Source organism: Odocoileus virginianus, unplaced genomic scaffold (genome assembly GCF_023699985.2).
Source record: "Odocoileus virginianus isolate 20LAN1187 ecotype Illinois unplaced genomic scaffold, Ovbor_1.2 Unplaced_Contig_23, whole genome shotgun sequence".
Lineage (NCBI taxonomy): Eukaryota > Metazoa > Chordata > Mammalia > Artiodactyla > Cervidae > Odocoileus > Odocoileus virginianus.
The window spans coordinates 1,215,648-1,241,575 of NW_027224340.1; the positions used below are offsets into that span (position 1 = coordinate 1,215,648).

General features: G+C 57.0%; 4 protein-coding genes across 11 annotated transcripts in view; 1 reads left to right on the forward strand and 3 right to left on the reverse strand.

Moving 5' to 3' along the window:
• Positions 1–6,294, reverse strand: GLI4 (GLI family zinc finger 4). Of its 8 annotated transcripts, XM_020881051.2 has the most exons (6): positions 6,186–6,222; positions 5,477–5,546; positions 4,721–4,889; positions 3,049–3,224; positions 1,833–1,905; positions 1–1,064 (listed from the first exon to the last, which is right to left on the reverse strand). In XM_020881051.2, exons 3-6 carry the CDS (start codon positions 4,848–4,850, stop codon positions 142–144), a joined length of 1,302 nt encoding a protein of 433 aa, XP_020736710.2. In that variant the 5' UTR covers positions 4,851–4,889; positions 5,477–5,546; positions 6,186–6,222; the 3' UTR covers positions 1–141. The 8 variants fall into 8 exon arrangements, with proteins under 8 accessions (XP_020736710.2, XP_020736708.2, XP_020736709.2 ...); XM_020881049.2 differs by lacking the exon at positions 5,477–5,546 and having other exon boundaries at positions 6,186–6,294; XM_020881050.2 differs by lacking the exon at positions 6,186–6,222 and having other exon boundaries at positions 5,477–6,179.
• Positions 6,295–8,657: 2,363 nt separating this feature from the next.
• Positions 8,658–25,928, forward strand: part of LY6H (lymphocyte antigen 6 family member H) — a 31,367-nt gene continuing 14,096 nt past the window's right edge. The window contains exons 1-2 of the mRNA XM_070464438.1: positions 8,658–8,748; positions 16,929–17,009. The gene's annotated coding sequence lies outside the window, so the exon portion shown is untranslated. The remainder of the gene's footprint in view (positions 8,749–16,928; positions 17,010–25,928) is intronic.
• On the reverse strand, positions 10,928–18,692 carry ZFP41 (ZFP41 zinc finger protein). The gene is given in 6 exon segments (XM_070464432.1): positions 10,928–13,108; positions 13,111–13,253; positions 13,255–13,339; positions 13,342–13,540; positions 13,543–13,747; positions 18,178–18,692. Coding segments are annotated over 5 exon segments (675 nt in total). The 5' UTR covers positions 13,570–13,747; positions 18,178–18,692; the 3' UTR covers positions 10,928–12,887.
• Positions 23,520–25,668, reverse strand: GPIHBP1 (glycosylphosphatidylinositol anchored high density lipoprotein binding protein 1). Its single transcript, XM_020881064.2, has 4 exons — positions 25,356–25,668; positions 24,683–24,802; positions 23,970–24,080; positions 23,520–23,867 (listed from the first exon to the last, which is right to left on the reverse strand). Exons 1-4 carry the CDS (start codon positions 25,405–25,407, stop codon positions 23,632–23,634), a joined length of 519 nt encoding a protein of 172 aa, XP_020736723.2. The 5' UTR covers positions 25,408–25,668; the 3' UTR covers positions 23,520–23,631.

A 25,928-nucleotide genomic window follows, 5' to 3' on the forward strand; every position in this document is an offset into this window, starting at 1 on the left:
TTGTCTCCATCAAGTACAAAAAATTTATTCGGGACATGGCATGTGATGCCAGCTGTGCCAACCAGGAGGGCGCGCAGGCAGGAGCCCGCTGCGGGAATGCCGCCTCAACCCCAGGCTGCTACCCCGCGTCCCCAGCGCCCGCTACTCCCGGTAGTGGACCCTCTGGTGCTGGATGAGCTGGGAACTCTGGCCAAAGGCCTTGCCGCAGGTGCCACAGGCGAAGGGCTTCTCGCCCGTGTGGGTCCGCAGGTGCCGGAAGAAGTGCGAGCGGCCGCGGAAGGCCTTGCCGCAGTCGGGGCACTCGTAGGGCTTCTCGCCCGTGTGGATGCGCTGGTGCTCGATGAGCACCGAGCTCCAGATGAAGGCCTTGCCGCATTGGCTGCAGGCGTATGGCTTCTCGCCCGTGTGCAGCCGCTGGTGCCGCACCAGGTTGGAGCTCTGGCTGAAAGCCTGGCCGCACTCACCGCACTCGTAAGGCTTCTCCCCATTGTGGATGCGCAGGTGCTGCGTGAAGTGCGAGCTGTGGCTGAAGGCGCGGCCACACTGGCCGCACTCATAGGGCTTCTCACCCGTGTGGATGCGGTGGTGTTGGATGAAGCCCGACCAGCCACGGAAACGCTTGCCGCACTCGTGGCAGGCGTAGGGCTTCTCGCCCGTGTGGATGCGCTGGTGCTTCAGCAGGAGTGAGTTGTACTTGAAGCTCTTGCCGCAGGCCTCGCACCTGTGCGGCTTCCCGCCCCGCGGGCCGCCCTGCTGGGTCCCGAGGCCCGAGCCCCGGCTCAGGCTGCCCGCCAGCTCGACCGTGCACCCTGGGCTGCCCTCCGTTCCGGAGGCTCCCTGCGACCCGAGCCAGGTGCCTCTCTTCTGGGAACGGGGCCCGGCCCTCGGTGGCTGGCCTGCTGGCCGCTCCAGGCTGGGCTCCTGCCCAAAGTGGTCCCCAACCCCGGGTCTGCGGGGAAGGCTCCTCAGCAGGGTCCTCAGCACGCCCCCAGCCTGGTGCACCTCATCTTCAGGACCGTGCGGGCAGGGAGACGACGGGGCCTGCTCTGGCTCCGACTCCGAACCTGAAGAGAGAAGCAGGAGAGGCGGATGGCTCTCAGTGGCCGTCCCTCACGGAACCCCGTCCCACCCCGGGTGCCTGTGCCAGGGTGGGAGCGGATGGGACCTGCGTGGACTGCTCAGGGGCAGGGCAGACAGGAGGTTCAGACTCGGAGCCAAACAGAAAAGCCCCTACTCCCGAGGCTACTGCCCTGCAGGGGCGAGGCTTCCAGCCGGGAAGCCAGCAGCTGCCGCTCTGTCCTCCGAGGAGGCACCTCTCCAGGCCCCTGAGCTGATTCACGGACCCCCAGGGGACACCACAAGGGCTTCCCTGGGGGAGAGGCGGGGCAGGGTGAGGCGGCAGAGACACGGAGGGGCTGAGCGCCTGGGTGGGTGAAGCCAGGTTCAGGCCTTGGGGAGAAGGGGATGGGGCCAGAGCTTGATTTAGGGGGCAACCGGAGACGGGCGGATACACTGGGGGAAGGGGGGCCAGGACGACTCCCTGAGCGCCGGTCTGGGGTGGCAGCGATGCTAGGGCAGACACTAGCTGGACAGGTGGGGGCTACAGGGGCCTGGGCAGCACTCACAGCCCAGACAGTGGAGGCAACAGGATGGGTGTCAGTGGGTACAGGCTGTGGGGGATGGAAGTGCTCTGAGTCAGGGACGAGAGAGGCCTGGGGGCCTGGCTGTGTGGTGGGCACACAGCCCACCTTGCTCCCACAGCCTGGAGCCTGGCGGGCAGCAGCCATAGGTAACTGTTGCGGGCAGGGCCCTGGTGCGGCCTACTCACTCACCTGACCAGCAGGTGTCTCTGCAGATCCGGGCCTCCGCCATGTCCTGGAAGTCCAGGTCTGATGGCCTCGCCTCCTGTGGGGGCCCAGAGGGCACCTCAGGGCTGCCGCTGGGGAAGCCTGGGGGTCACAGTGGGCCTGGGCTCATCTCCCCTCCTCTGGAGGCTCCTGAGAGCCATAACGGGTTGGAGGGTTCAGGAGACGGGTGTGTGAGGGGCCCCAAGACACCACATGGTTGCACTGCAGTGGGGGAGGTGGGGGGGCCGGGCCTGGAGCACCGGCAGCTCTGGGCTGCTGCCCTCAGCCGCTGTCACTCAACCACCCAAGCCTGGGGCTGGCTGGGCGTCCCGCTAGGTGGACAGCCTGCTCATACGGCCGCATCCTGACACAGCCTCTCAGAGCTCAGCACTATGCCCCCCTACGCTGGGCACCTCCAGGGTGGCTGTGATGGAAGGGTTACAGCTTGGCCCGAAGGCAGGCCACTCTTAACTAGCAACAGTGACAGGCCTGCTCGACCCTGGCCGCGGCCCACAGGCCTGAGGCTCAAGTGGACAGCGCGCTACTGTGGCCGCTGCTCCAGGGGGAAGGCAGTGGGTGGTTTTTTGGCTCAAAGTTTTCCTCGTAAAACAGCCCAGAAAGTGCACTGTTGGGCCTGGACGCACTTGCAGGAGAGGAGCAGGGGGGTGGGGTTGGCCACTGGCCACCTGGAGTTGTCTCAGGCGCCAGGTCAGGGGCACCTCTACAAAGACTGCCTCCTGGCCAGGGGCCCCTCCCTCCTCCAGCCGGTGAGCCCCAGGGGTCCAGCCCTCCGCCTGCAGGGCATTACTCCCTGAGGGACTGCGCCAGGCCCGCTGCCCAGCCCAGTGGAGCTGGGCGTGGCTCCGCTTTAGTCTCTGGGAGCAGCGATCTAAGAGAAGCCGCGCCCTGCCCTGCGCCTGCACCGCTCCCCCAGCATCCCTGCCACGGACCAGGCCCCGTCCCCTCGGCCCATGCTGCTCCCTGCCCCACTCCAGCTGACCAGGGCTTCCCTTCTAAGGACACCCTCTGGCCTTCCCTGGCATCCAGCACTGTGCTCAGCTGTAGGTTCAGAAATGGTCCTTGAGGTGAGGTGGGGTGGGTTTCTGGGGGGTCACTGGGCTCAGGCCTGGCTGTGTCTGAGGGTCCCTCAGGCCTGCCAGAGTGGATTCCCCGAATGCTCTTTCTGGCCCATCTCACCAACCTGGACCTGGGAGTTGGGAGGCTGGGGGTCCAGAAGTCCTGGCCTCACTGGCTGGAGGGCTCTGGGCAGGTTCCTGAGATGCTGGGGTCTTTCCTGCAGAGGCCTCTGTGGACCCCTGAAGAGCGAAGCCTCAGCAGCAGAGGAAAGGCTCGAGAGCCTGAGGGGTTCTCTCGGCCCTGGAAAATAGCCTGGATGCAGTGGGGAGGGGTGAAGCCCCACTCCCTCCTATTGGGCAACCCTCAGGCACCTCAGGGCACCTGGACATGGCTCAGAGCACCCAAGACCGGCCTCTGGGCCTGTGCTGCCCGTGGCTGGGCGAGATTAGGTCGGGGCAGCCCTGCTCTGCAGGGGCTTGGGGACCAGCTTTCTTATCCTCAGGACAGCCCCTCCTGAGTCCTGTGTCCTGCTGGTCTGCCTCCTCGGGGAGAAGCTATGGCGCGCTGGGCCCGCAAGGGCATTGAGGGCAAGTGCTTGAGTCAGGCTGTGGGGTCTGGCTTCTGCTGGTCTCCACAGCCTCAGGTCTGGGCTTCCAGGTCCCCATCAGATATGTGGCGACAGGAGGACCTACTCGCCAGGCTGGTGTGAGGGTGACATGAGGAGCTGGAGGTGAAGTGCAGGCCCCCAGGGGCAGTGTGGGGGCCCTGAAACCGCTGTGTGGGCAGAGGCAGCTGGCTCTGCCAGCCCCACACAGGTGTGTGCCCGGGGGGCAGGGTCTGGGCTCCTTGCGGACAGCACCCAGCTCCACACCCACTGCACGTGCCCCAGCCTGGCCGTCACAGGGCACGCTAGAAGCTCCTACTCCAGTCCTCAACTGACCCATTACCTCTGACTGCGTGTGACCTCAGGCCGCCCCTCGACCTCTGTGGGCCTCACTGTCCTTGTGTGCTAGCGCCCACCCCTGGCTTCCTCTGGCCCCACACAGAGCCCTCAGCACACAGCTGCCACCCAGCATAGCTGGTGCTCAGCCCATCTCAGCTGCCATAACATTACTTGCTCTAATGCCAGGACCTGCTAAGAGTGAGAACCCTGGGCACAGAGTGGGCCCTGGGCACACTGCCAGCTCTTCAGGACAGCAGCACAGGCTCAGACTTGCCCTGAGAGCAATGGAACACATCTGGGCCCCCATCCAGCTGTCACCAGCATATCTGTGTCCTCCACTGTGAGAGGAGTGAGGCCAGGCCTCCTGTGGAACGTGGGACAGGGAAGGAAGCCCCGGACTCTGATGACTGAGTGTGAGCAGGGTCCGGGGCACCACATGCCACAGGGCTGGGGCATCCTCCCCAACCAGCTGCTGGCTATTCTACACGTGGACACCCCAAGATCCTGCTGGGGGCTGGAGCAAGGTTGGTGGCTCCATCTCCACAGGGGTCCCCACCCAAACCAGCTTGCCCAGATCTCTAAACATTATTTCCTGGCGTGGGAGCAAAGGCTGGGAGAGACAAGGTGACTTGCTTCTGTCACACAGGCCTGGCCATCAAGGCTGCTTTTTTTGCAGCACTGATCCCCTAAAGAAACACAGTCCAGGGGACTGTCCCCTAGGGAGCTACTGCTCACACAGCTCAGCCCAAAGCTCAGCCACCACTGCCCGAGTCCCAACTCAAGTACCAGGGTGCAGGAGCCCCAGTACCCAGCAAGCTGCCTGCCCGCAGTGATGGTGCAGGGAGGCAAGTACCATGTTGATGACCGTGGAGGTGGAGGTGAAGTTGGGCTTCATGGTGGTGGGCTCCAGGTGTCCCGGGTGACTCGAAACTGACCGGGGACAGGACATGAGGGGGCTCCTGACCATCCCCCAGGGCCGCCATCTTCCCCCAAGGCCTGCTGAAGGAGTGCACACCGGGGACCTGGGAAAATGAAAACCATGGCAGGATGAGGGGGTGAGAGGGATGTGCCAGGGTTGGGGGGTGGCAATCAGCCGCAGGCAGAGCCTCCCTCCCGGGGTAAGGGATACCAAGAGGTAACCTGTGGGGCCCAGAGTGTTGGAGCTGTTCGTCCCCCCAGGTGCACAGCACCAGCACACCTGCAAGAACAGAATGTTCTCCCAACCCAAGGCCTTGCCCATGGAGAGAAGCAGGCTGTTCTTCCAGAAAAACCTGTCACAGCTAGGGGCCGCTGGCTCTGGGGAAGACAAAAACTAAACCCTGCCTGCTGGAGCATGAACATTCCAGGTTAACTCTCAAGGAGATTCTTCCAGAGAGGAAACCCTCCACGGAGCCCTCAGAGGCCGCAGACCTGGCCCCAGCACACCCTGATGCTCAGTCTCCTCCGGGTCAAAAACACCCTCCTTTAATCTGCTTTGCAACAACCGCTTGGACCAAGGGGAGAGTTTTTCTTTCACACTTTAATGAAGTAGAAGGTCTTATTTGGGGGTGAAAAAAGGGCAGGGGAAAGACCAAAGTTAACGTACATCCAGCAATGGTGCAGACAGTACCTGATTCAAGTAGGCAGGGAGGCAGCAGCCACAGGGCTCCTCCGGGTCAGCCCCCACCAGATCTCAGCCCCTAATGATGGCAAAGGTCACCGGCGGCTAGGTAAACTGTCACAGGGCGGGGCTGCAGTCCTGAACCTGGGTGCAGGTTCTCATCCCTTCTAAGACCCATAGTTAAGGTCCGGGGAACTTACCCGGGCAAAGGCACGGCCACCCCTACCCGGGCTGTCTAAGGGGAGGTGGCAGTCACACATGGACGCAAACCCTCCACCTCCACGCTGCTGTGACAGGCTGAAGGCGGAGGGGACACAAACAGCCCTGGCCCGGGCGCGAACCTTGCCTACTCTCTCTTCCCCAGCTTGAAGCCTGTGACCCGTGGGAAAGGGCCCGAACTCCGGGCGCCTCGCAGCAGAGAGCAGGCAGCCCGGGCTGCGTCCGGCCACCGACCTCGGGCCAGAGGCGGCTCTGAGCTTCTTTCCCGTCTGCAGAGTGGGGTCGCCACAGCTCCCGTCCCCGGGGTTCCGGGAGCGTGGGGAGGCGCCTCTCAAACGGGCACCCGCGACCGTTCGGGGACAGTATGCCCGCTGCGGACCCCACCCCCGGTCGAGGCGGCTGCGGGGGCGGGGCCTAGCCCGCGGGGACAACGCAGGAGAACCAGGGGGGGGCTAGGAGCCCTGGCAGCCTCCACCACCGCTGCCCGGTACCCACTCACCTTCCTAGCCGGAGGTGGCCGCCCGGGCGCCGGCCGGAAGTGCACCCGCGCCCCGCCCCGCCCGGCAGCTCGCACTTCCGGGACTCTCTGGGTGCTGGGAGGACCACTGCCTCGGTGACCTCGCGGGGCGGTGGGCGGGGCACCGCGGTGGGAGGGGAGTTCCTTAACCCGTGCGGCGCCGGCCGGAGGCCGGGACTTGGTCCGCTGCCGAGTGGGGCTGCCGCACAAGTATCTTTGGCCTTTGATCACCGGAGCCCGCAGCCTGTTGAGGTCAGTCGCCCCAGGTTCGTCTGCTGAGCTCTCAGTCCCCGGTTGCACACGCTTCCAGAGCAGCGCGCGCCTGGCAGGGATGGCTCACACATATTCTACAAGCACAGTTCTTATAGTCACTGGAGTGCTCCCGTCCGCAAGAAGAAAAGTTCCACCCAAAGTATCTTCGGGAGTATCTCTTTCCCTAGCATGGACGGCCATCATTTGCTAGGGAACTTGCTGAAGACAGTCCTCCTCTCTTTTTGGGGTGTCTCAAATGCCCCCTAAACTACCCTGCCATTGAAGTGTGTTCCCAAACTTTAGGACCTGAGGAGTGTTACAGATTTTCCCATAACCTTTTCATGGAATTCTTCCTGAATTTCCTGATGTTCAGTAAGTCTCCTTCTCATTCCGGATCTTACAGCCAGAAAGAGAAGTGGACTCACTCTCTCGTTGGGAAAAGCAACAGCTGAAAGAGGACTCCATGAACATCCACCAGGGGTGGATGTCCAGCGGAATTGCTTCCCCATGGCCACCTCTGAGTCTGGGCAGGTACAGGACAGAAGACAGCAAGAGAGGAGCCACAGCCCCAGGCCTGAGGGTTTCATCAGGGAGAAGGAGACATCTGGTCCCAGGTGGCTGCCACGGCAGCAGAGAAACTGGATGACCAGGGACATGTGAAGGACCAAGTGTGTGGGGAGGGGCCTTCCTTGGTGGGTGGTGAGACCAGGATGAGAACTGAGAAAGAGGCTGAAGCACACCTGGAGCTGGAGAAAAAGGTGCCTGAGAAGCTGATTCCTGCCCCAGACTCGAGGTGGGTCCCAGCCCTGTAGGTTCTGGAAGGGCCCTGCCCTCCTCTGCCTGACCTGGTACCAGGTCCTGAGTCACAGGCTGGGGTACAATGTGGAACAGGACAGGTCCCTGACTCCAAAACAAGCTGGACAGTGGTCTTAAAGTCAATTTGGAGCCTGGATTTCATTCTTCTTGTACCAGGAGCCACCAAACGTCCTGAGCAGGGAGTGAAGAGTGCATTTAAGATGGGTTCAGGGCAGTGGGGAGGCAGGAGAGAAGGGAGAGATGGGCGAGGTGGAGAGGAGGCTGGGGGAGGGCGTGCGGGGGACAGAACTGACCGTATCCGCTGCTGGTTGGGATGTGGGCGTGAGGACACCTTAGGGTTCTGGCTGGAGTGTGGCTGGTGGCTGCTTCCAGAGATGGGAGATGGCTGGGGAGGGGGTGCTGGTGATGAGTGTGCACACAGCCCTCCAGTGTGCCCTCCCTGATGGTGGACAGAGGTGGCTGTGGGCTGGACTTTCACCCATCCTCTTCTTCATTCTGTCCTGCTCCTTGTTTCAGAGGGATGGAGGCAGGCTTCTGTTTCCTACGAGGGTGGGGAGACCTGAGGGGATCTAATTACTCTCAGCCAATCACCATTTTTCTGCCCATCTCTGCCCCAGGTCCAGGGCTCCTGGGCCCTGCCAGCCTTCCCAGCCTGAATGGGCTTCTGTGCATTCAAGCGCACAAGCTTCTGCTGAAAGCTGCCTCCTCTCCAGATCTTCCAGCAGGACATCTTCCAGGTGTCCTTAGTTGGGGGACATTGGCCCACGGGCATGAGAGGTGGCCGTGCAAGCAGACAGCCTTCAGTGCCTCTCCCAGGAAAACAAGAGAGACCTGAGAAAACAATCACGCAGCCAGTCTATAATCAGCCACTGGCTAAGAGCGGCCACGCCAAGCTCCTTCCTTCGGATCCAGGCTCAGCACCAAGGCATGAGGGCTGCTAACCGTGTCTCGGGGCGTCATCTTGATTTGTCTTGTGCACCCTGAATGAGATGTGTTCTAACGAGGTAGCAGCCTCTTTGCTTTCCGCCGTTTCAGCTTTGGAAGGTGTCACAGGACCATGCTGCTCTGGAGCGTGGGGAACCCCACCCTGGTTGGCAACAGGATTGTGAGGAAACAACCTACTGTTTCATAGGGTGTATGTACTATGATGAAACTATGGGGGTGGACCATAGCCCGCCCGGCTGGCACCCACTTCAGGAAGCAGAGGCCACCAGGCGCCGAGCCCTGCCTGCTGGGGAGCTGCTCTTGCTTCTCCCCATATGCACCCGAGTGACATGCTGTTTTCTCGGCTTTGCACAAGGTCATAACTGAAATCGTACTGCGTGTCCTCCTGTCTGTGCAGTGCTGTGTCTGAGACCCGCAGACACTGATGCCTGTTTACCCACTTCAGCGTAAATACTGCTGTAGATGTCTCTTTAGGCCCATGTTCCACAGTTCCTCTATGGCGTGTCAGCAAGTGATGTTTCTGGGTCAGCAGGTAAGCACATCTTCAACTTGCCAGAAAATGCCATTTTTGTTGCTAAAATGGATGACAGCTTTAGAAAGTTGCATTTTGTTACTAGCATATCAAATTCAACAGACTTTTTTTGTTGTGATAAAACAATATATAATATTTATTATTTTAACCAACTGTAAGTAATTCAGTGGCATTAAATATTCCTAGTGCTGTGTGCCTGTCACCCCTACCTAACAGAAACAGTACCTGTCAAACCCTCAACGTCCTCCTCCCACCTGGTAACCACTTCCTACACATGTGCCCGCTGCAGGGCAACTGATCTATATGAACACACACAGCGAGATGGGACTCATGTAAGTGGGGTCATACAGTGTTTGTCCTTCCGTGCCTGGCTCTTACCCTAAGCATCATCCGTGTTGTAGAGGGTGGTGGTACTCAGTTATTTCTATGGATGAATAGTATTTTGTTGTGTGAATGGGCCACAGCTTCTTATCCATTCCTCTGTTCAGTGAATTATGGTTTTCTCTGGATATATGCCCAGGAGTGGGGTTGCTGGATCATATAGTATCTTTATTTTTCATTTTTTAAGGAACCTCCATACTGTCCTCCACAGTGGCTACACCAGTTTCCATTCCACCCAACAATGTAGGAAGGTTCTCTTTCCTTCACACCCTCTCCAGCATTTATTATTTGTAGACTTTTTGATGATGGCCATTCTGACCAGTGTGAGGTGATACCTCACTGTAGTTTTAATTTGCATTTCTCTAATAATTAGTGATGTTGAGCATCTTTTCATATGTTTGTTGGCCATCTGTATGTCTTCTTTGGAGAAATGTCTATTTAGATCTGCCATTTTTTGACTGGGTTGTTTTTTTGATACTGAGCTACATGAGCTGTCGGTATATTTTGGACATTAATTCCTTGTCAGTTGAATCATTTGCAAATATTTTCTCCTATTCTGTAGCTTGTGTTTTTGTTTTATGGTTTCCTTTCTTTGTGCAAGAACTTTTGTTTGATTAGGTCCCATCTGTTTAGTTTTGTTTTTATTTTCATTACTCTAGGAGGTGGATCCAAAAAGATATTGTTGCAATTTATGTCAAAAAGTGTTCTGCCTGTTTTCCTCTAAGAGGTTTATAGTATCTGGTCTTACATTAAGTCTTTTATCCATTTTGAGTTTATTTTTGTGTATGGTGTTAGAGAATGTTCTAATTTCATTGATTTACATGTGGCTGTCCAGTTTTCCCAGCACCACTTACTGAAGAGACTGTCTTTTCTTCATGGTACAGTTTTCCTCCTTTGTTGTAGATTAACTGACCACAGATGCATGGGTTCCGGCAAGCTGTATTTTCATTATCATTCAGGTTTAAGTATTTTATAACTTTCATTATGGTTTTTTCTTTGGCTCAGGTTACTTAGAAGGTTTTCTTTTTCTGGAATTTGAGTTTCATTTGAAAAGCAATAGCCAACAAAACCATCAAAATAGATTTATATCTGAAGGATGTGGGGTTCAGTGCTTGGAGGTAGTGTGGTGTCACAATGGTTAATTCAGAAGAAATGAGAAATGAGACCATCAGTTTGTACCAAACACCAGGCGGCAGAAGAGCCGGTGGCTGATTGTAGGGGCTGCATGATTGTTTTCTCATGTCTCTCTTGTTTTCCTGGGAGAGGCACTGAAGGCTGTCTGCTTGCACGGCCACCTCTCATGCTTCTGGGCCAATGTCCCCCCACTAGGGACACTAACACGTGACCAGAGCTGACAGAGGCTAAACTGGGGGTCAGCGTGGCACTGAGGTCACACACAGGCAGTGACCAGGCTGAGCACCGTCAATGCTCCGATGTCTGGGGAACTGGAGGCACAAGGAGGTGAGAACCGGCCGAGGCCCCACATCTCCAGGCATGAGGGTGAGTCGGTGACCCCGGCTCGAGGGACTATGCTCTTTGCACCCGCTTCCTTTCTGGAAATCAATGACATCAGATTAGAGTGTTTCTTCTCTTCTAACAAACTGGTGAGATTAAAACTCACCTGCTGTCTATGAGCTGCTGGAGCACCTTTGGGCCACAACCCGGAGGGAAGTATTTGCCAGCAAGATCTCCATCCGTCAGTCTGTTTCTGGCAACCCATCATTGGCCCTAAATGTGGAAAAGATATTTCCTGCATTGTTCATAGTGACCTAAACTAGAAAGAGCCTACATGTTAGGAAATGGTTAAGTCGGCTTTTTATTTAACGGATCATTCAGTCAGTCAGTCAGTTCAGTTGCTCAGTCGTGTCCGACTCTTTGCGACCCCATGAATCGCAGCACACCAGGCCTCCCTGTCCATCACAAACTCCCGGAGTTTACTCAAACTCATGCCCATCAAGTTGGTGATGCCATCCAGCCATCTCATCCTCTGTCATCCCCTTCTCCTCCTGCCCCCAGTCCCTCCCAGCATCAGGGTCTTTTCCAACGAGTCAACTCTTCACATGAGGTGGCCAAAGTACTGGAGTTTCAGCTTCAGCATCAGTCCTTCCAATCAACACCCAGGACTGATCTCCTTTACGACGGATCATTAGGTAGCCACAAAAAGCGCTTCCTATTTGTAATAATATGGGAGACACACTAACATAGAGAGTGATAATTTTTCTACAGTACATGTGATATATTTCCATCTATGGTATTAATGTGTGTTATACAACAATATCTTATATACAACAATATTTTATATGTAACAATATACTCATCATGGGATATTATAAACCATAATTAATAAAAAACAAGCCAAACCCCCAGGACATATCACATATCCTTCATCTAGAATCAGCAGAATCTGGCCCACCACCTGCTTTGGTAAAATAAAGCTTTACTGGCACAGAGCTGTGCTTGTTTGTTTCTGTGGCCTGACTGCTGTTGCATGTCATGGCTAAGCTGAGTTGTGACAGAGATCTTGTGGCTACAAAGCCAAGAACAGTTATGATCCATCCCCTAACAGAAGGTTTGCCAGCCTGCGTTGTCACTCACTCAGTGTCTGTGTACTGTTGTTATTGCTTCTTTGCTCACCCTTTGAGAGCAAACTGCAGACACTGTGACCTTGTTCTGTGGCCCTGAAGACCACAGCGGACATCCTTCATGACAAGGACATTGTCTGAGATGGCTGCAGGCCATCAAACCAGGGAGCTTGGATGTTGATGTCCCCCCTCCCCCACTGGTGGACAGCCGAGACCCAAGGTTTGCCAAATGTCCCAGTAGCATCCCTTACAGCAACCTTTCCCACCAGGATCCCAGGTGTGTTTTCCCTAAGCCAGCCCCCCGGCACCTGTTTGAACAATTCTGCCTCATCACATCTCCAGTTCTGGGACTGTGCCAGCAGGATCACAGTGCCAGGTTATGCCCGGCCACACCTGGGGCCGGGCTGCTGGTACAGGAGAAGGGCCCACTGAGCTGTGGAATGGAGGTGCCTGGTGCAGGCAGAGCTGTTGTAGTGCTGTAGCTTTTAGAAAGAACAGCACTCTTAACCTGGAGAGACGTTTGCACTGGGAGCACTCTCTCCTGTCTTCTGATGGAGGAGGCCCTAAGACCAGGGTCATTATTAGTTTTCTGGGTCCAAACAGCTGAAAATGTAGGTGTCAACATTTTACTGATAAAAAGCTGTATTACTTCCTGGATGACAGGCCCCTCCCATCCCTCTTATACTGTGCCAAAATTCTGGGGCAAGCCACACCCCCACCCAGGAGAGCATGAAGGCCCAGCCAGACCACTCCTGGAGGGAAGACAAGGGCAGGCACGCACATGGATGTGCAGGATGTGGGACAGAACCTGGGAGCCAGGCTTGGAGAAGTGGAACTCACCTGAACGGAGAGCTGGCCTTCTGTCTTGTGTCTGAAAAGCTGCAATGCAGGCAAAAGCTGGATCCAAGCTGCCATCAAGATCCCGGAGCTGACGTGGCCAGGGCAGGAAGTGCCCATGGTGGCAGCATTTAGTGTCCTGAGTGGTCCACCTGGTAAGCCAGGCTGCTCAGCTGGGATGGTGGTTGAGCCGGGAAGACACACAGGGAGTCCAGTTCCTGGGGATGGGAGCCAAGTTCAAGGAATGGTGCTCCAGCAGAGGAGGGAAGGCACCAGGACAAAGCACCCCACTGCTGGCACAGCCAGCCGAGGTGGGGGGGACAGTGGGGTCCCCGGTGCTCACTGCAGAAGCACTGCTGTCCAGCCCAGGGACACAGGCCTCCTGCCAGGCTGCACAGAGATGGACTCGGGACACAGTGGGCAAAGGGTCTGCTTCTTCTGTGGGTGACATTTCCGATGGCGAATGAGACATGAGCTGTAGGCAAAGGTCTTCCCACACTCCTTACATCCATATGGCTTCTCTCCAGTGTGGGTTTTCTGATGTTTCAGGAGATTGGACTGCAGTTAAAAGCTTTGCCGCACTCGCTACATTTACAGGGCTTTTCTCCGGTGCGACTCCTCCGGTGCTTGGTCACGTCAGAGCTGTGCCTGAAAGTCTTCCTGCACTGGGCACACCGGAAGGGCTTCTCTCCAGTGTGGACTCTGGTGACGAACGTGATCCGTCTTGTGCTTAAAGATGCGCCCGCATTCTCTGCATTCATAGGGCTTCTTCCTCTGGAAGCGAGTGAACATGGAACTCCCTCAAAGTCATCTTTAAACGAAGCATCAAAGGCCTCACATATGTGCTCCTCATTCTCAGGACTGAGGCGGGCTTCCTTCCTGTGCTTTTGGGCCAAAGTGGGGCTCTGGTTTGGCTCTTCTTTCCCAGATGCCTTCTCTTCCTTGGCAGTGTCCTTCTGCACGTGCACTTCTGCCTCTGGGGTCCGGGTCTTATTTTTTTTTTGCCTGTGGGCTTTTCCATCCTTGTTTTCAGGGCACAGGAAGGCCCCCTGGAAGCCGGCAAGGGTCAAGAATGGTCAAGGGCAAAATCCTCTCGCCTACAAAGTCCCTTGTAAATTTACTTCTTCAGAAAGGACTTTATTTTTCCAAGCTTGGAACTGAAGTTCTGGAACAGAAGAGTGCCAGCAACCCTTCTGAGGCTGGAGAGAAACAAGACCATGAACTGTTAGATTAAGTGAATGTCTGGGAGGAACTGAGTTACAAAGTGACAGATGGGCAGGGAAAGGGGTGGCAGAGGCATGCGGACAGGGCCCCCTTCCTTTCTTGCTGGTATATGCCACCCAGACATCTCATGTTTCAGGCTGGACATGACCAAAGAACTGATCTCCCAGAACACCCCCACTCCAATCTCACTCTTCCGTTTTCCTCACCTGGGTAAATGTCATCATTTACTCAGTTACTCACCAAGGAATTCTTTTTTTTTTTTTTTAAATTTATTTCTTTGGCTCTGCTAGGTCTTAGTTGTGGCATGCAGGATCTAGTTCCCTAACCAGGGATTGAACCCGGGCCCCCTGCATTGGGAGGGTGGCATCTTAGCCACTGGACCACCAGGGAAGTCTCTAACCAAAGAATTCTTATTCCTCTGCCAGGGGTGGCATCTCCACACCTGCGTCCAGCAGGATTCATGTGCACCATGGACCAATGACTGCTGTCTGGCCCCCAATTGTGGAGTTTCCCTGCCCTTTATTTGCTCCTTCTCCACTTCTTATATTTGGGACCAGACTATGTGCTTCTAGAGCTACAGGCCATGAGAGCCATGTGCGACCCTCACAGAAGGTACTGCCCATCAGTTCAGTTCAGTTCAATCACTCAGTCGTGTCTGACTCTTTGCGACCCCATGAACCACAGCACACCAGGCCTCCCTGTCCATCACCAACTCCTGGAGTCTACCCAAACTCATGTCCATTGAGTTGATGATGCCATCCAACCATCTCATCCTCTGTTGTCCCCTTCTCCTCCTGCCCTCAATCTTTCCCAGCATCAGGGTCTTTTCAAATGAGTCAGCTCTTTGCATCAGGTGGCCAAAGTATTGGAGTTTCAGCTTCAACATCAGTCCTTCCAATGAACACCCAGGACTGATCTCCTTGCAGTCCAAGGGACTCTCAAGAGTCTTCTCCAACACCACAGTTCAAAAGCATCAATTACTTCAGCGCTCAGCTTTCTTTATAGTCCAACTCTCACATCCATACATGACCACTGGAAAAACCATAGCCTTGACTAGACGGACCTTTGTTGGCAAAGTAATGTCTCTGCTTTTTAATATGCTGTCTAGGTTGGTCATAACTTTCCTTCCAAGGAGTAAGCATCTTTTAATTTCATGGCTGCAATCACCATCTGCAATGATTTTGGAGCCCCCCAAAATAAAGTCAGCCACTGTTTCCCCATCTATTTGCCATGAAGTGATGGGACCAGATGCCATGATCTTAGTTTTCTGAATGTTGAGTTTTAAGCCAACTTTTTCACTCTCCTCTTTCACTTTCATCAAGAGGCTCTTTAATTCTTCTTCACTTTCTGCCATAAGGGTGGTGTCATCTGCATATCTGAGGTTATTGATATTTCTCCCAGCAGTCTTGATTCCAGCTTGTGCTTCCTCTAACTGCCCATCACCCGGATGAAACTCACTCCCACCCTCACCCTGGCCCTCCTGAGTCCATCCTCCACCCAGCAGCTAGTGAACCTCATCACATCCCTGGCCAAATCCCCCATGGTTCCCCTCACACTGCTGCCCTGCCCCTTCCCAAGCACCCTTAGGTTCACCACACATTCCAAGTCCTTCCTGCCTCAGCACCTGGCTGCCCACAAACAGGTCCTAAGAACTGGTTGGTGCTGGCCCCTCACTCACTCAGAGCTCTGCTCTGAGGGTTCTTCTCAGAGAAGCCTCCCTGACCCCATGCCCTGTTTCCTTACCAGGCTCTCATTCTCCTTGTGGCCTTAACTGGAGCTGACTGTCCACTGAGCGCCAAAGCTCCAGGGAGCCATCAACTAGGCTCTTAAGTGCATTGTCTAAAAAAATTTGACAGCCTCTGTTCCTAATCCCATCTAAAAGCATTCCAATATCACCACAAATTCAAACAGGAATCAGTCAGTCCCAGTGACAGGTCAGGCCCAGTTACCTGTAGAAGCAATACCAGCATGATTAAGAAGCTTCACCTATTCCTTTTCTGTATTATTTCTGAGCTTCCTTAACCTACCTCTTCCCTCAGTGCTAACAAATGGACTTCTAGGATAAAGCTTGACAAACTTCAGGCTCTTTAACCGCAGGCAAAAGAAATCTTCACAAGATAGGAGAAAGCACTTTCCCAAGAAAGCAGATCCTGTTCTGAGTCCTCAAGTCATCCTTGAGAGACCTCCCATGGCCTATGTGGTCACCTGATCTCCCGGGAGGTTCATATTCTGCCAGGCTGTCTCACCCCAAAATGTGGTGCTCTAGATGGTAACATTCCAAGTGAAGTATGTTTTGAGGGATAAATCCTTTGCACTTCCTTTAAGTCAAAGCGGATACTAAGTCTTCATCCAGTCTCCCGTGCACAGAGGCAACACAGAAAATGACTGGACAGTTTTACCATCTTGACAAGAATTTGAGAGTCTGGTTTCTTCTAAATGAAAATGTGTACATACACTTGACTCAGATTCAGGCCAATGTCACTCTCTGAAGGCTCTCTTGGATGTAGCTTCTGGGAAAAGGCTGTTCTCAGCATTAGGTGGGAGCCAGAACTGAGGATGGCAGGTTATCTAGGCTGAGGGAAGCATACAAATATGGGGGCATCTCTGCTGGGGAGGCAGGTAGAACTAGGGCAGAGGATCAGAGCCCCAGTCAGCCAGGCTGCAGTTTGAGCTGAGGTCTAGTTTTAGTAGGAAACAGGTGAAAACCAAGACCAACAGGAAAGTGCCATCAACCCTCTAGCCCATGGCTCTCCAGGGCAGATGTAAACTCATCCTGGCTCTATGCTGACGCACTCGATGGAGAGGAGTGGTCCCTGGACCCACTGCGCCTGGCATCTGCTGGCTGGGCTCCAAGGACTGTTCTCCCACAAGGACTCTCGTCATTCTACCTGTGGCTTGTCACTGATGTGCAGTCTCCTGATGAGCTGAGGGCAAGGATCCTGTTTTTTTCATCCCGGAATCCCTAGTTACTTGGCTGGAGACTGTACACACTGCTGCTCCCAAAATATTCTAGATAATCATCCTGTCTGCCTAACTCAAGCAGGTGCTTAATGGCAGAGACTGGACATATTCACTTCTCTAAGCCCTGTGCACACCAAGCAATAATTGTTAGAAGTGGAACCGATCTGAGGTCATTGTTTTGGTCTCATTTCACAGATCTGTAGCCCTGGTAACCGCTACAGCCACGCAGGAAACGCAATCTACCTTGCCAGAGCAGAACACAGCCCTGACCTAAAGGTACGTGCTCTGTCACTCCAGTGTAGCTCCTTCACTGTCTGGGCCAGACCGCCTGGAACATGAAACTTTGGGTATCTAGCTGCAGCAGGACTCCCTGGTAACCTCACTCGCTTTTAGAAGCCAGGGTCTCAGTAAGAGATGGGATTACTAGGGGGTTTGAGGTCCAAGGGCAAACATGCACCCAAGCAGTCTGTAGGCCCTGGGCCTGTCAGAGGGCCCGCAGCAGTGTCGAAGCCGAGAAGAGGGACCCTGACAGCCTCCCCAGCCGCGGGTGCAGGGCCGAGATCTCCTTCACCTCGATTCGCACGGAGCAGGTCCTCGCGGACCTCGCCCTCGTCCCCGCGGAACCAGGGAGCCGAGAGAGCGGTGGCCGATGCCCTGGGTGGGGGGTCCACAGGACGGACGCCAGAGGGACCCAGCGAGTTCCCGTATGGAGGTCGGGGCGGGTGCGCTCCCCGCAGGGTCCCTGGGCCGGAATGGACGCGTCCTTATTTATCAAGGCCAGCCGCACCCCAGCTGCCTGGCGAAGAGCACGGGGGAATCTTCTCTTTCGAACAGCTGCGCCTCTGCGCCGGTCGGAAAGGCCCGCCGCTGGCCCCGCCCTTTCTGGCGCCGTTCTAGGAAGCGAAATCGCGGGCCTCTCGGTGGTGCGCCCTAGCCCACCCTCGGTACCCGCAGGAAGAGCCGGCTCCCACGCTGGCCGTTTCCGGTGCCGTTCTAGGCGGCGAGGCCCCAGCCTCTCGGTGGTGCGCCACGGGTGACCCCGCCCCCGAGCGAGCTCCTCCTACTCACTCGGGTCGCAACGCACGGCCCGTTACGCCGGCCGCCCACCCAGTCTCGCCCCACTGACCTCCGCACTCCCTGCCTTCCTCTCCTGCCCCCATCACTCACCCCAGCCCTCCTCGCTCCCCTCTGCACCCCCTCCCTCACTCGTGCCCCCCGCCCCCGCCACCTGTTTGAGTTCCACAGAAGCAGCAGGCCTGCCGTGGCCTGCGTTCAGCCGCCCTGGCCACTCCCTCTGCCTGGAACACTTGTCCCCAGCTGTCTTCTTGGCTCACTCCCACTTACCGCCTATGGAGAGCTCACTTCTAGAGGGGACCCCTACCTCTGACTGCCCTGGGGGTGTGAGTTTTCTGGTTATCACACGCTTAGCAGCTCAAAACAATACCTGTTTGTGATATCAGGGTTCCTTTGTTGTATCACGGGTTCCTCTATCACGGTTATATCACTTTTCCTATCCATTGGTTGTTATATATCACGGTGGGACAGGAGTCCAGGCGCGGCTTAGCTGGTCCTCTGCGCAGTCTCCCAAGGCCGCAATCAAGGTTCTTGGCGTGCGGCGAGGATCTTCCACACTCGTGTGGATGTTGGCAGGCTTCCTTTCTTGGTGGCTGTGTGACTGAGGGCCAGCTTCTTCTGGGCTGTCGGGCGGCTGACCTTAGGTCTTTCAGATCCCCCACAGTTGCCTGCCACGTGGCCCGCTCCGTGCTCCTTTAGGGTCAGCGGAAAACCTCTGGCCCCAGTCTGCTGGGGTGAAGTCTCCTTACTAGGAGACTAGTAAGGAGGAGACCTAACCTCCCATCACCTCTGCCATAGTCCACTGGTTAGGAGCACGTCTTGGACGCCACCGGCACTGTTGGTGATCATATTTTGTAATACCACAGCATTCTGCCTCTTCCTCCACCTCCTGGTACCACCCTTCCCTATGTTTTTTTTTTTTTTTTTCCCATAGCACTTTCCACTTTCCAACAGGCTATGTAATTTCCTTATTATTGTGTTTATTATGTTCATCTTCCCTTCCCACACCAGAAAAACAAGTCTTCTGGGGGTGGGCTGTTTTGCTTTCTCTATTTCCTGACGTGTCCTTCCAGTAGCCTGGTGGGGCTCTCATTATGGCAATTCAGTGAATGGGCACTTGGCCCTGATGCCCCTAGATGCTGCCTTCTCTCACGTGTCTCTGGCTCTGGCTCCTGTTGTGCATCTGTCCCTTAGACTTTATCCTTGCAGGAGCTTCAAGTACTGCAGTCTCAACATACTCAAGACCAAATTCCACTCTATTCCCTCTTCGTTGCTACTATACTATATTCGATAATAGAGTGGTAGCCAGGTCTTTTACCAGCAAAAGCAAATTTATTTGGGAATAGCCCAAGGAATTGCAATTCAGGAAATTGGAGCTGTCGTGGCTCGGAGGTAAATCCAGAGAGTGCTGCAGGCGTGCACTGGACCGGAGGAGTCGGGCGACGTTATTGTGGTTCTTCCTAGACACTGATTACTGAACTGTGGGTGTTTCGTTTCCTCTACTACGTGTCACACAAATATACTTAGGAAAGCTAACATCTGCCCCCTCAGGCTTACAGCTGATGGCGAGGGGTGGGTGGTAAGTATATCCATTTTCCAATTCTGTAACTTTACCGATGTTCGTGCACTTACAGACTTACTAGGAGGTAAATCCTTGGGCAATCCTGAGCCTGGATGGGGAGAGGGTCGGGCAAGGGAAGCTGGGCATTCCCGCATGGTATGCGTGCACCCTGGGCGGAGGCGGGCTCTGTCTGCAGCTGGTGGATCACAGCCTGGCCCTGGGGGTGTCCCAGCAGCCGCGGCTTTCAAGGGTTTCTCGCCCGGGATGTCCTGAGGTTGGGACTTCACAGGCCTGCTCCTCTCTAGGATGCCTGCTCTGTGGGGCTGAGATCCCACCTGCCTCCACCTCCACCAAGTACCAGGCCTTTCTTTCTGGGAGGGTTATGAAGCTGAGTAAGGAGGCACCCCAGGGGGCGGCTTTTGCCACGTTACTCCAGTATAGCCCCCGCCCCAGTTCTCCACCTGTGGGAACCCAGAGCCGCCCTGGTCCCACAGGTGAGGGCAGCTTTGCTCTGCTCTGACCGCCATCCTTGACACTGAAACGCCTTTCTGCATCCCCGTGTCCCCCCCAGCCCCTCGTTCTCAGGCTTGATGCCTTCCAGTGCCATGGCTCTGACTCCCCTCTGTTCCGGAGAGTTCCTGGTGGGACTGGGTGCCACAGAGTCAGCGGCCTCGCTCAACTCCTGCCACTGACCAGTGCCCGAGTCCGTCAGCTTCTGCAAACCCTGGCGGTCCCCGGAGGGCGCCGCTCGGTCTGTCCAAGGCCGACGGCCGGGAATCTCTGTCCTCAGGAATGTCCTGCTTTGGGATCACTGCTTTATCCTCACCCAGTTCTCATGGTTGAGAACAAGGACAGGAAATGTGACCATGGCCACCTGCTTCCTGTGCTGAGGAAGTCCGGAGAAAAACACCAAATGAATGGAACCGGTGTGGGGTGGGGTGGCCACGGGGGACCTGCCTGCTGGGACAGGACCCCCGAGCCCCTTGTCCAACTGGTAACTTGGGTGAGCCCAGCAAAGAAGGAAATACAGCATTCTCCTTGAGTTTGCTACCAACTCCAGGGCTGGGTGGGGACACCGGACCTGAGGGGATCCCAGGAGGTGGTTTCTAGTGGGCTTGGTGCTGCAGCTGGAGAGGGGGTGGAGAAGGCCCGGGGGATGGGGTTTGCAGGCCGGCAGAGGCCTGTTTGCATTTATGAAGAAGATCTGTGGGAAGGACCTGGCGCCCCAACCTTGGCTGCTGTTGCCATGGGGCTTGTGGGGGACATAGGCAACCTTAGGAGCAGATGGACAGAGTACTGTGGGAGCCAGCAGGAGCAGGCGACCCTGCCTGGCCACCAGCTGTGCGTGTCAAGGGCACAGATGGGGCCTGGTGCTCAGGAGTCGAGTCTTGGCTTTTTGAACCAAGCTCCAGCCATCCCAGCTCCTGTCTGCCTGCACATCCCCCTGGGCCAAGCCTTCTCTGCCAGGCCCCTGCCCCTCCTCCCCATCTCCACCACTCTGGCAAACACTTCCTTTAAATTCAATTCAGGATATTGACTGTGCTCTGTGCCCCCAACAGAGCCCTGTCTTAGCCGCTTATGACGGACTGAACTGTGCCCCCAGATTCATGAGCTGAAGTCCTAACATCAGGACCTCAGGATGGGCCTGTGTTTGGAGACGGGGGTTTTTAAAGGTGATTTAGGTACTCAGCATTCAGAAAACTAAGACCCTGGCACCTGGTCCCATCACTTCCTGGCAAATAGATGGGGAAACAATGGAAACAGTGACATTATTTTTTTTTGGGCTCCAAAATCACTGCAGATGGTGACTGCAGCCATGAAATTAAAAGACGCTTACTCCTTGAAATAAAAGTTATGGCCAACCTAGACAGCATATTAAAAAAGCAGAGACATTACTTTGTCAACAAAGTTCTGTCTAGTCAAAGCTATGGTTTTTCCAGTAGTCACTTGAGAGTTGGACTATAAGGAAAGCTGAGCGCCAAAGAATTGATGCTTTTGAACTCTGGTGTTGGAGAAGACTCTTGAGAGTCCCTTGGACTGCAAGGAGATCCAACCAGTCCATCCTAAAGGAGATCAGTCCTGAATATTCATTGGAAGGACTGATGCTGAAGCTGAAACTCCAATACTTTGGCCACCTGATGTGAAGAACTGACTCATTTGAAAAGACCCTGATGCTGGGAAAGATTGAAAGCAGGAGGAGAAGGGGACAACAGAGGATGAGATGGTTGGATGGCATCACCGACTCAATGGACATGAGTTTGAGTAAGCTCTGGGAGTTGGTGATGGACAGGGAGGCCTGGTGTGCTGTGGTCCATGGGGTCGCAAAGAGTTGGACACGACTGAGCGACTGAACTGAACTAAGGTACATGAGGTCATGAGAGTGGCCCTAACCCAAGCTGACTGGTGTCGTTATTAGCAGAGCAGGTCAGGACACAGACACACACAGAGGAATCAGTTCACACAGTCTTGGAGGCCAAGAAGCCCCCAGTCCACTCCCTGGAAGCAGGAGAGCGGGTCTGTGGTGGTGTCATTCCCTCTGAGCCCTAAAGGCCCGAGAAGCAGGAGTTCTAATGTTGGCAGGCAGGACAGGATGGGCATCCCAGCTCCAGAAGAGGGAATTGGTCCTTCCTGCCTTTTGTTCCGTCTGGGCCTTGGATGGCCTGGGTGATGCCCACTCACATGGGGCAGTGATCTTTCTCAGGCCCACCGTTCGCATGCCAAGTTCTTCTGGAAACACCCTCACAGAAACATCAGGAATAATGTTTTGCCAGCTTCACGGGCATCCCTTAGTCCAGGCACGCTGACACACAAAATGGACTATCATGGCCTCCAAGGGGAACACAGCCCTGCCATTCCTTCTGACCTCCGGACCACAAGATAACTCGTGTGTGTGGTTTGTGGTCATTTGCTTCGGCAGCCATGGGGAGCAGGGCCCCTGATCTGGATGGACGTGTTCCCCGCCAGCCTTCTGGGAAGGCACAGAGGTGCTGCTGGGCTGGATGGGAGGGAGGGGCTGACCACACAGCTTCCCGGGGCCTCTGGCTTCTCCTTCCGGGGACTGGCCTTGAACGCCGAGCCCTGTGACGAGGCTCTGGCTGTGACTGTCCACTGGTACCTCAGACTGGACTCAGCCTGGGGATCTAGTTGGGTCTTGGCCGCCATCCAGCTGCTTGCAACCTCTGGCTCAGGTGCCCTGGCTCTGCCGTCCACCGGCCTGTGGCCTCCCGGGAAGGCGGCCACTGTTGACCAGAAGCCCCGGGCTGGGTCCCGGACCTGCCACCACCGACTGCGTGGCCCCGGGCAGACATGTCGCCTCTGTCGGGTGGACTGTTATGTGCCAGGACAGTGAGGAGGACAAACCTCCTTACTAAGAGTTTTCCCTTAGTGAGGAAAGGGGAAAATAGACGGTGGGAGGCCACTCTGCCTGCAGGGATGCTGGGCAGGCAAGATGGAGGTCTGGGCTTCCCTGCACAGGATGTTGAGCTGGTGGGCACCAGGGTCCTCTGTGCCTTGTTCCATACCGCTCTGATGGGGAAACTGAAGCCCAGCCCTCTCCGGGGCTTGGCTCCGTCCAGGCACCAGTCACAGAGGCCGAGCGCCCAGCAACCAGCGACACCCGTCCAGTGGAGCAGAGACTGAGGAAGCCGTGGGGCTCCTGCTCTGCCCTGCCGCTTCTCCCTGACTGCCCCTCCTCTGCCCCGTCCCCCCGCAAGCTGAGTGGTTGGTTGCAAAGTCCCATCTGAGCCACACACCACCTGCCTCCCTCTCTTTTCTGTTTGTCTTCCAGCCCCTCATTAATTCCATTCACCCCCAAGCAGCCCTGGGTGGGGCCCTTTCCTCCTGTAGGCCAAGGAAACCTTCCTCCCCAAGTCTCCTCCCTGAAAGGGCTGCCCGTCACATGGATGGATGGAGGTTTTCTCCGGCAAGAAGTTGGGGAGCAAACTGGGGTGGGCTCCCCACTGGCATGCAGTGAGTGTTTTCTCTCCTGGGGGCGGGGAGCCGTGTGGACCCACCCTGTGAGCCGCTGAGGCCTGGACCTAAGGCCCACGTGCTGGCCATCTGCCAGGGAGAGGCAGGGAGAGAAGGTCAGGATGCTGGAAGGGGAAACCGAGGAAGGGCAGCCGTGGCCGAGAGGAACCAGTGCGGCGGGGTCATCACAGGTGCTTCCAGTTTATTCTCCATGGTCCAGGGGAGGGGACAGCGGATAGAGTGCTGGCCAGCCAGGGTGCAAGCCAGGCTGGGCACGAGGAGGGACCGCCCCACTCAAAGCGCCATCGCCTGAAGACCGGCCAGGAGGATGAGCAGGAGGGTGGCAGCCACAGTGGCAAGGCTCCCCCGGGGGCCGCCTGCCCCTCTCCCCTGGGGGTCCTGCCAGGGTGGGGTGTTGCACAGGCTGGACTGGCAGCAGGATATGGTCGTCAGGGATCCTTCCACAGTCCTGCTGGTGGGATGACACGTGTCTGCACACCACCCCGAGTAGGTGGTCTGGGGACCTGACTCTGTGGGGGGAGAGAGCAGGTCACACGTGACAGGACATGGCAGGGACGGGGCCCCTCACAGGCATGGGTGACGCCGTCCCGCCACCCCCGGTGGCTCCTCACCAGCGTTCCAGGAGGAGACAATGGCTTTGCATGTCTTGGGGAGCGCGCAGCTCTGCACCTGCCGGCAGTTCTCCCCCTTGTGCAGGGACTGGCACGCGTAGCACTGTGGCCCTGGGGGGCCGGGTGGGCTCAGCTTCGTGAGGGGCACAGCCCCGGAGCACCCCCAGCTCACCCAGGCCTGCCGCTTCCCAGCCTCTTCCCCTCCGAGGTCCCTTCCCAGTTCCTGTCCGCCTCTCCCACTCTCTGCTGACCCCTCAAACCCTGCCCTGCTGGAGCCCCCTGCACCCCCACCTCAGGACTGGCCCCCTTGCTCTCCCGCCCCGCCGCCCTGCCTCCCCGGGACAGTTGTGTATTTCTGAACTGGACTCCACACCCAGGGTCGCTGGTCTCTCCATCCTGGGGCTCTGCTGTGCCCCGGTCTGCCTGGTGAACTCCTATTTAACCTCTCTGCCCCAGCACCATTGCCCTTCCCAGGACCGGCTCCTTCTCTAGCCCCCTCCTCTGGATGGCAGTTGGGGGTCACTGCCAGGGTGAGAACTGAGGGTGTGCTGAGTGTCAGGGGCCCCTCTTCCCCCTTCCCCTGCCCTGAGGGCAGGGACGCTGGCAGCGGATGTCTCTTCCTGTGGGTTCCTCACTGTCAGCCTCGAGGCACGCAGGCAAACGCTGAGAAAGAGGGTGGCGTGCCCCCACGCTGGGGCGGGGTGGGCAGGTACCTGAGCCCCTGCTGCCCGCAGGCATGCTGGCCTCCTCTTCCTCCTCGTCCTCCTCATCGTCGTAGCCTTCGCGCCCAGCGTCCGGGTCGTCATCCTCGTCCTCCTGTGCCCGCCCTCTCCCTGGCCGCGCAGGGACGCCTGTAAACCTCCACTACCCGGGCACAGAGAACACAGGCTCGGGGCCCAGTGCCGTGCCCTCTCCCCTCGGTCCAGCACCCCCTTTCCAGTCCCTCTGACCTCCCTGCCGCCTCCCGAGCTGGTGAGGTCGCTGCCTGGGTCTCCGAGCCCCGGCCCCGCCTCCTGACTGGCGTGCAGCCTGGCGGCATCCTTGCCAGCAACACTAGGGGTTGGGCGCTGGCCCTTCACAGCCCCACACTCCGGCCCCTGGATGGCGGGCACCGCCAAGCCTGAGAGGCTGAGACTGGGTGGGGTTGGGTGGGGTTGGGTGGGGAGGATCGCTGGCACCTGGGCGTGTGGCTGGGGCCAGGGCTGCAGGTTTGGGGACCCGTGTGGACCCAGGACAGCCCACCCACCTCCCTCTGGCCTCGGACTGCAGGTGCCCCCTGTCCTCCTCCCCAAGCCACGTCTTGCCCCTGGGTGAGGTGACCCTGAGGGCCTGTGGCCTGGACCGGGCCGTCCCTCTCGCTACAGGGCCGCCCCTCACCCCAGGTACCTTGCTGCCCGCACCACAGCAGGGCCAGCAGGACAGCCGCCAGCGCCTTCATCCTGCGGGGCTACCACCTCTGCCGCGTCTGCTCACCAGGGCCTCGCCGGGCCTCTGGATCTGTGGGAAGTGGGACAAAGGGCCTTGCTGGGGGCTTCCCAGGGCCCCGGGCCCCCCAGCTCCAGTCTCAAACAATGGACCTCACACTGGCCCCCAGGCCAGGCACTGGGCCAGGGATGGTCATTTCCCACCCTGACTCCAGAGGCGGGGGAAGGGAAGTCACTGCGGCGGCCGGTGGGGTGTCCTGCCCTCCCGAGCGGCTCCGCCCCAGCCTTGCAGCCTCAGCCCTGCAGTGCGGGCTGGCCAGTCCCCGCCCCGTGTCTCCCCCTGAGACCCAGGTCCGGGCATCAGCCATGGGAGCCTGGCCTCGTGGACCCTCCAGCTGCAGACCGCTGAGCGGCACCGTCAACCACGAGTCGGCTGCATCCTCTCCCGGGACCTTGTTAAGAGCATTTCAGAGTGAAATACGGCTGTGGTGCTCCCGGTAGGCCTCCCTGTCCCACCAGCACTGTGTGGGCCCGC